Source organism: Schistosoma mansoni, chromosome 3 (assembly GCF_000237925.1).
Source record: "Schistosoma mansoni strain Puerto Rico chromosome 3, complete genome".
Taxonomy (NCBI): Eukaryota; Metazoa; Platyhelminthes; class Trematoda; order Strigeidida; family Schistosomatidae; genus Schistosoma; species Schistosoma mansoni.
This window is the reverse complement of record NC_031497.1, coordinates 14681189-14691518: the sequence shown is the minus strand read 5'-3', so window position 1 is coordinate 14691518 and position 10330 is coordinate 14681189. Positions and strand designations below refer to the sequence as shown.

Here is a 10330-nt window from a genome sequence, read left to right as displayed (position 1 = left end):
ACGTTTTCGATGGTAGTCTAGCTGCAATTGGCTCATGATCTCAACATATATTACAAATAAAAAGTAATTTGTTTCTAACTCCAGATAAATTCTGAAATCATTTGTATCATATAGGCTTCAAAACATTTTTTCACAGTTTCATCACTGTCAATGAGAAAAATTATGGAAAAACTTGAAGAGACCAATTAAAACTCATTTGTGGAAAATAATGATTTTCCAATGAGGAAAATATTCTCAACGATAACATCCATTTGAGTCAAAAGTTTGATGACTATCCGAACTCATTGGATCAGCGAATATTATTCTAGTGTTTATAGCGAAATGTATTGGGCTTTAGTTTCAGTGTGAATATCAACATTAAGATGCAGATAAATTGATCGAACGAGATCCCAATGGAGCATAAGTTACGTCCTGGATTCCACTGTTTGTCACATTCTAAATAAGACTACTTCATATATTTCTAATTGTAAAATGTGTGGTAATTTCTTAAAGTTACATGCATTCTTGTACACTGTATAAGAAAAAGATAATTCATTAAATTAGTCCCATTTTATTCTAAACAGTCGGTTCGTATCTTAGACCTGAGTAAACTGAACTAAATTTCCCGTCATATAGTAATCCAAATGGCTCTGTGACGTTGAGTGCCGTACGAGGTAACGACAGTTCGAATAAATGAGAGAAAATAATTCACTCAAAATTGCAAGTATGTTTTGCTGACGAGTGTCAATCAATGTAAACCTTAAAAGGAGGTCTATTTAAAATGACATTTTAGCAAATAAACATCAAAATTATATATATATATAACAGATGGTTAAATGTATTTTTAAGTGCTATAAAGGGGAAAACAACTTGACAGTCAAAACAATATTTGATAATTAGTCTATATAAACATCTAATTGTGTAAACTGCATGGTAACAGTTTACACAACGTGTAGTATAAAGTCGTAAACAGTGTAAATGAATAAACAGAATGTGTACTGATACGTGTAGCACGTTCATCACAACTAGCATTTTAACAAATAAAGATCACAGAAAATCACATGTAATAATGCCGACTCTTACCGCTGATGGATATTAGATTGTTTGTTATAGCTGTATTCTTTTGATAATCATCAGTATTAGTATTGAACTACAGAGAGGGCACGTAATCAGAAGCAAACACTGGTTGTTTTAAAATGTTTATAATATTGACTAAAATTCGTTTTTAACTTTATTAATTTGGTCCAAGATTTTAATCCTCCTCAATAAATGTTCTAGTAAGAATTAAAAGTCTTCTCAAAGTTGAACAAAATTTACTGATAATCGAATGACAGCATTTTTATATTTACTTTCCTGGTTTTTGCTAAAGTATTTTATAGACTATTACTGAATATTAAATTCTTATGGTAACTAATCATTAAAATGAAAAACCTTTAATAATTGTTTTACTAAGAAGGGGTTTTGTGGAGATTTAGTATTTTCATAGTTGAAAGCAAGAATCAATTGAAGCTAGACTACAATCGAAAACCTGGAAGCACTGGACAGACGTTTCATTCTATTGTGGGACTCCTTAACAGTGCAAATCCACGATCTCGCCTCACGAGATTCCAACCCAGGACTTACCAGTCTCGCACCAGATCGTGGATGCGCACTGCTGAGGAGTCCCACAATAGGAAGAGACGGCCGTTCAGTGCTTCCAGGTTTTCCTTGGTGGTCTAGCTTCAATTGACTAATGCTTTCGATTGTTTTACTGTTATTTATTATTACAACTTCTTATTTAATTTGTTCATTATTTCGTTGAATGGTTATCATTTACTCTTGTTATATAATGGGTTTGTTTTATCTACAAAGAATTAGTTAAATTTGATTAAGTTTTATGATAAGTATAAATTATAAATAGACAAATAAATAATGACTTGACTAGTTTATTAAATAGGTAACTTTTAGAACAAAAACGTAAATCTAATAAACATTGTGTAATTATCAAATTCGGTTCGTGACTTTATATCTTATAAAATGAAATATTATTAATGTAGTATGAAATACCATCTACGCAACTGAGAAAAAACAGCCTATGCCTAACACAATATAGATAAACGGCATAATAAATAGTAAATGGAGTAAAAAAAGGAGAAAAAACTCCGGTAAAATACCAGAGAATTTCAGCTCAAAATATCGATTATAAATTAGAATGGACATAATCCATAGCCGAACGCAAACTTATGAGTCCTTAGAAAAATCTAGAAAGTTTACTTTTTGTTTAACTCTTTTATGAGATGATCATTTGTGAGATGAAGGAAGAATATTTGTAACTCAAGATAACTTTAAATTTAGTTAGTATTGTTTGTTTGAATATTCCCATCGATGTTTAGGACTGCAACTGGTCAGTCTCTAATTGGCATATGTTCATACTATGCCTATTGCCTCGATATAGCCTTAATTCACAAGCATGGTAAGCAAAGATGGATAGTGGCTAGCAGTGGAATCCAGGACGCGCGTTTGAAGCTAAAGGTACTGGGTTCGAGTCTCGGAGTAAACATAAACTCTGAGATGCAGGTACATCCAGCTGACGAGTCCCAAGAAGGACGAAACGCGCGTCCTGCATTTCATTGCTAGCAACTTTCCATCTTTGTTTTCAAGATAACTTTGTTGGAAGCGTAATGTTCTTTGAGTGGATGGTTTAAATGTAAAGTTTACACTATCTGAACAACAGCATCATCAAACACTTTGGGGAGATATATGTACTAAATTGACTAATCGCTACTTATCCTTCATTTAATAATCCTACAAGCCTTTAATTGTTTGTCTTTTAACTTCTCATATCAAAATACAATTACAACAATTTCATTATGATTAATACTCTACAGCGAACTCTTTGTCAAATGTAATAAATTGTGTTTTTACTTCAGATCTTTGTGATAATGAATAAGAAAAACGTTTCATGTAGGTTAATCTATGTAGAACATTCACTCGATTCAAATATTGAAGGTCGTCTGCTTATTTACTAGTAAAACCTAAATAAGGTTCAAGTATTGAATTACAACTGTGAATAATTTTGAAGTTTCCAGTGAATAACAAATCTCAGTTACTCAAGTGATTTATCTCTTATAATGGACTAAGTTATCAATGATTAATCGGATATATTTCATTATATCATATACATTACAATATATCTTTTTTCAAGCTGATAACAGGATATGCGAACTACTGTTAGATGACAACTATTATTTAATGTGTAGTTTAATCATAGACATGATGCATGAATGTAAGCGGTTTTTTATTATTACTCTCATCCCGTTAACCAATAAAATTGTCATGACATATTACCTATCTATATATTATTGTGAAATAATTTCAGTATTTCAGCCAATTTCATTTATAACAAATGTTTTAACACAACATTTCCTCACCATCAGTGACAACCGGGTCTTTTTACTTGTCAGAAATTATGTTGAAAATGCATTATCGCTTCCTGTACATTGGCAGGTAAAATTCCTAACGAGATACAGTTTTAAACACAAAAGTAGATACACGTGAAAGTAAATACGTACCACGTGAAAATTAATCAAGTTATGTAGTTATGTTGAGATATGAATAGTAACAACAAAGATAATGATCATTTTTTCAGTTTATCTTTGGTTACAGTAAAGAGTTCTTAGCATAAAATATGCTTTAATGCAATTGATTACTTTTCATTGACGTTTTTTGTTTAACACACATATATTTTTATGGAGTTTTATAAAATTTCTTATTTTGCAGTACTGATGAGGCTAAAAAGAAAATGTACTAACCAACAATATAGTTCGCACGAAATTTGCAGTATTTGGTTTTGCGACGATCATTGAGTTCAACCATCACATTCCAGAATAACTCTATAAAAATAATACAGTTGCATGCATTTTACAGCCAATTTAACAATTTTTCATTTTGTATTGTTCGTTTGAATCTTCCCATTAATGATTAGGACTGCAAATGAACAGTCTTTTATTGGCATATGTGCCTCCTGTATGGATTGCCTTGATATCGCATTAAGTTACAATCATTCTAAACAAAGATGGATGGTTGCTATCAATCCTCACAGGATGTACATATTACCAATAACAGACTGATCGATTGCAGTCCTGAATAACAATGGGGAGATAGTAATAAACAACACTAATTGAATATAACTCCACCTCATTACACCAGCTAGTGGCTATCAGAACTCAGTAGCCAAGTGGATAACGCGATGGCGTTTAAAGCGAATGGTACTGGGTTCGAGTTCTAGAGTGAAGATCAACTCTGGGATGCAGGTAAGTTCAACTGACGAGTCCTAAATAGGACGAAAATCACGTCCTGGACTCTACTGCTAGCCATCATCCATCCTTGCTTGTAATTTAAGAATAATTTTAGTAGTTGAGATCATTAGTCAATTGAAGCTAGGCCACCGTGGAAAACCTGGAAGCTTCAATTGACTCATGATCTCAACTATTAAAATTACTATAATATCCACAAAAACACCTTCTGATATTAATTTAAGAATAGTTTAAAACTGAAAGCAGTACATTAAAATTTATTCATAAACAGCATTTACTAAAAAACATTTTTACCAGTCTGATAGTTTTTTCAATCATTTTAACCGAGCATAAGTGTGGTCTATTTTAATCTATTCAAGTTAATACATTAAATTATATCGTTGGACTCTTTTTTACTGTATGATCAATATAAATGGTTTATAAATTATTCTCTATACATTTGTAACTTTGTACAACACAGTGATAGTGTTTATCGCAGAACAACTTGAAAACAAAATAAACTTACAAGTTGTATTGTTAGTAGCGGAACAGCCGCCCAGTACTTCCAGGTCCTCACTACTGATCTAACATTGATCCATTCATGATGTCACCCTAAACTCAAAATCTCTAAAACCTTATACTGATAAAGAAGCAAAAAAATCGTCTAAAAAGAAAACTATCTACTGAACCGATTTTTCCTTTATTTACACAATGAATTCCCTGACTGACTTTTATTGATTATCATTTATTCATATATTTCCTTAATATCGATTATGATTGATATATCAAATTACAATAGAGAATAACAGAAGTAATGACCATAATTAGTAAGCTTTAAATATTTTTATTATGATAACGAACTGATCTAAGTTATACAACTATAGGAAACCTTGAGATATTGGATTGCCGTTTTGTCCTAACATCGAACTCCTCAACTGTAGACACCCAAGACGCCGTAGCTGGGAGTAGAATCCAGGGCCTTCCATCTTGAGCGAGAATCCTTATCCTCAAAACGGTTGAGCCCGAGATCCAATGGTATATAAGCTTGACTTCAATCACACTTTTGGAAAATAAGATGTATAGTAATTTCATATAATTACAACAATACGACAACATAGAAAGTTTTGTAAATTAACCCAACCAGAAGATGGATTTAAAATTTTACAATACATAACTTTAGAATTTCCGACTGTTTAAAACTGTGTGTAATAATTAATTGTGATCCAAATAATATTTAAACACATTCTAATCAGTAGATTCCACAAAAAATAACCTTTAATAAATTCCAATTTCCTACTTTGTATAAAACAAAATGTAACTATTTGTATTAAAATTATGAGAATACCTTTTTTGTCTGAATGGTTCAATAAGGAAACAATAATTTGATAACATCTTTCTCTTTGTCACGCAACTAACAGCTAACATCAACGTGGTTTCTCACCTAGTTATATCTAGTATGTTATTAAATAATTAAAATACAGTAGGATTTTCTGGTACCAGTGATTATATTCAAATAAATTCCAATATCCTTCCGACGTACCGCTCAATCAAACATGATTTGTTTTCGTGTTAGTGAGTTATACAGAAAAAATGAATTGAAATATTGATTACAAATTAAAGCCTAATCGGGAACTATGCATTATTACGTAGAACAATAAATTGTGTTGTACGTCTAGTTTCCTCATTTTTTTTCTTTATTATGTAATCATTATTATTATCATAATGTTGGTCATCCATTTCAAAATGATCTATGTTTCGACTTTCTCAGTTTCATTCTATCTAGTCTTTTCATTTTATTATTTTTGACTCATTCAATGGTTCTTACTGCTTCTTAGTAACTAAAATATTTATTTATTTAACTATTCATTTCATTTCATTGAAAGTACAGAGCATAATCAGTTGTTAATTGAACACATATTCATTCGCATAGTACTCATTTTTACACTGAATGTAATAGCAAATGACTATGGTTACGACTTATATTATAATAAGTAATTGTTATTGAAAATTATTTAATAGATATTACATATTTAACGAATTAAAAACTTGATAAACACAAGCAAGTATCTTACTACAGTATCAGAGGTATTAATGATAGTGTAATTTAAATAATCAAAACCTCTTTAGAAATTGAACAACATGCTGTAATTATAAAATGTCTATTCATTTCTTGACATAACCAATCTATATTTTAAATTTGTCTAATCTATATTATTCATATCTACATTGAACAACTAACCTTCTAATCCTATTGAAATAATGACTACATAAGAAACTGAATGGTGAATTGTAGACTGTTGTAGTGGATTCATGTTTTAAAAACTACTACCTAGATAGATTTGATGAATTGATTTTGTAATTATCTGACTCTTCATTATTCCACCTGACTAATTTAGTTTGAATCCTCAATAGTTGTTATCTCCTAGTCTTTTACTATTCAGTAAAACACAGACATAACCTGTTAATTCTTCATTGTCAGGGTATTTCACAATGTTTTTAAGACATTAACAGTAAGAATCAGATATCTTAATTTTGCTTCCAAAAAAGGATGAATGAAATATGGATTTGTATCTTTTTATAGGTAAATATTTTAAAATTATTATAATATTATCACATTAAAGTGAAGTTGATACATGGATATTTTGCTTCGTTTTTTCTTTAATTTTAATTTTAGTCGAAACGAAATAGTCTCACATCGCTTGGTCAAGACAGTGGAAATGGTGACAGTCTTGAAACAACAACTATGTCTTTTATTCCTATAACACAATCGATTTGGTTAAATAATACAATGAATGATATTTATGACAAACAGCCAGTCAATTTATCTTTAGTTCATGTATATACTCCATTGTCAAGTGTTAAAGAAATCGATTGTAATAATGGTAATATTAGTACTTCCAATAGCTTAACAATTACCACCACTATAGCTACTACTACTACACCGAATATTAGTAATACTACTACACCTGAGAATACTGTGAAGTATATTCATTGAACATTTTACTTATCACTTACTACTAAGAACTGAAATGTTTGAGAAATTTATATCACAAGGCAAAGAGAACATCCAACACTTGACTCCGTACAGTAAACAGTTTATACTGTTTGACCTTGTAAATAGTAAACGTTTGCATTTCTCTGTTGTCAGTATATATGTTCATTGTTAATAGAATTGATTTCAAATATTATTAACTGATCTTTAAAAGCAAATAAATGAACAAGAACTATGAGTTTCAATATAAAAGGTATATATACATTATATTAGAAGAGAATAATTAATTTGTAAATGATTTTGAATTGAAGTGTTCATTTGTGAAAGTTTTGCATTCACTTTCATCATTCAGAAATCGTATTCACTGACAAGTTAAACATACTATGAAGGTAAGAGTTTTATATAATTTCAATGATAGAACGCTCTTCATTATACAAGCTATTAACTAACTCGTTCTATTAATTTGAATATATGGAATTGAATTTCTGTTGCATTTTAATTACTGAAGATAAATGGAACGATAATTTTCTTTTTTCTTAATTGATGTTTATAGCAAAGACGTATCCTTTATTTCTTAAGACCTATTATATAATAAATACAAAAAGCTCGATCTATGATGTACTTTTTATTGTTTATTTTTTGAACGAATGATTTCTCTATCAAAAGACATTTGGTGATACTACTAATTAATAAACCTAAAAATAAGAGAGCAAATTATATGTATAATAATATTTAAGATGAATATGTTCCGAGCTCTTAAACCATACTATGGGACTGAAAAACTAGTTATTTTCAGTTGTTGAATAAAGGGAACTTTTAGAGGACATATATGTTTTATAGTACTTTGTTACCACGACCTTTGTCGTTTGTCAAACCATTGAAAATCAGTATATTACTTACTTACTTACGCCTGTTACTCCCGATGGAGCATAGGCCACCGACCAGCGTTCTCCAACTCACTCTGTCCTGGGCCTTCCTTTCTAGTTCTATCCAACTTTTATTCATTCTTCTCATGTCTATCTCTATTTCTTGGTGTAAGGTGAGGGCTTGCCTTGTGACGCAGTTGGGTGCTTTCCTCAATGTGTGTCCTATCCACTTCCAGCGCTTCTTCCTGATTTCTTCCTCGGATGGAATCTGGTTTGTTCTCTCCCACTGCAGTTTGTTGCTGACAGTGTCTGGCCAACGAAAATCAGTATATACATGATCGATATTTAGTGCTCTTCTTTGCCAAGGCCCACTCTCAACCGCACATTTAATTTGATGCAGGACCCACATATTCAAAACAATTATATGAACGAAGAATATTCTTTTCAATAATTTCTCATCACATATTCGTCGAGGGCAATATTATTAGGACACTATTCTGTGTTTCAATGCTTCTCGAATTACTAAAAACTAGATAGTTGAAAGAGATGAAACAATTGGTTATCAATCTCAATCAACAAAAATTATTTCCTGTTAAAATTGGTTTACTTGTACCTCATATGAACTAACTTGTTTTATTGAATGAAGTAGATAGGGATTTCAAAATGCGGGTATGCGCTAATTTTCGTAATATTATCAAACTTAAAAACCAAAGTATAAATCGGTTAGTTTATGAGCTGAAAATACCACAATTCAGGGTTAAAACTTTATTTATTTATCTAGATCTTGTAAGGTGTAAACATATATTAGAACTCTAGTATAGTGTAAAAACAGTTAGAAGACTTTGAAAATATACTTATCTTTTCACCTATAAAGACAATCATCAATGTAGATTTTAAAAACATCAGGTATACTGATCATGCATTTTAACTTCTGGGGATTCGATTGAATAAACAGTAGTTGTTTGCAGAATTATACGAAACAAAAGCATAATACAAAAGAAGGTTGGCTTTTAGTAAAAAATCATTTGTTTGCCTCAAAAAATGTCAGTCTTAGAACTCAGTCTTAGAAATACCTGATATTAGATCTTGAAGAACATCAAACAGTAATAAAGTATTTTAAAAACATGATAGCTAAATGAATAAAGACATCGAATAAACACACGAAATGAAATTTATTAGGTCACAGAAGAATTAAATTCATTCAGTGTTGTTTGTTTGAATATTCCCATCGATTTGTTAGGACTGCAACTGGTCAGTCTCTAATTGGCATATGTGCATACTGTGCGTATTGCCTCGATATAGCTTAAATTCACAAGCATGGTAAGCAGAGATGGATAGTGGCTAGCAGTGGAATCCAGGACGCACGTTTCGTCCTATTTGGGACTCGTCAGCCGGATGTACCTGCATCTCAGAGTTGACGACGTTTCCTTGGGATGATCAACTTTTATCGACGTTTTATTCCGAAATGTCCTGACATAGCGAAACCGCTAACGGATTTATTAAGGGGACGCGCTAAATCACTAATGATGACACCGCAAGCAATTCAAGCTTTCGAACAGTTGAAAAACGCATTAAGCACTGAGGCATTGTTCGTCCGACGGAAGGCTAACGCACCTTTAGCAGTTATGACCGACGCCTCTAGTGTGGCGGTAGGTGCTGTACTTCAGCAACGCGTCAATCAACAATGGCAACCCCTTGCATTTCTCTAAAAAAGCTAAATGCGACGCAAACAAAATATAGCACGTTCGGTAGAGAACTGTTGGCCGTCTATTTAGCCATCAAACACTTCCGGCATATCAGAAGGGGTTTTGTGGAGATTTTAGTAATTTATAGAGTTGAGATCATGAGTCAATTGAAGCTAGACCACCGTGGAAAACCTGGAAGCACTGGACGGCCGTTTCGTCCTATTATGGGACTCCTCAGCAGTGCGCATCCACGAACCCACTCGCGAGATTCGAACCCAGGACCTACCAGTTTCGAGCCGAAGCCCTTAATCGATAGACCACTGAGCTGGCATCCAACGGTGTTAATGTCTAACTTCAACTGATTCACGAAATTGAGCAACCCCTTCTGATAATGATCATGTGCTCACTAGTGACTAACTCTTTGAGGTATTTCCTGGAGTTCTAGTGAGAAGCAGTAACCGGTGGAGTTCAACCAGGTCTGTTGTGAGATAGTAACTCACTGATGACTTTGCTGTATGGTTGCTTAATTTCCCG

The 10330-nt window shown here is 32.0% G+C and overlaps 1 protein-coding gene across 1 annotated transcript in view; it reads left to right on the top strand.

Moving 5' to 3' along the window:
- Smp_131600 (putative cadherin) overlaps nucleotides 1–7248 on the top strand; it is a gene marked incomplete at both ends in the record, with an annotated part of 29991 nt that extends 22743 nt beyond the window's left edge. Inside the window, one exon of the mRNA XM_018799360.1 lies at nucleotides 6928–7248. Within this exon, the coding sequence (XP_018651157.1) occupies nucleotides 6928–7248 (321 nt within the window). The remainder of the gene's footprint in view (nucleotides 1–6927) is intronic.
- Nucleotides 7249–10330: the final 3082 nt, after the last annotated feature.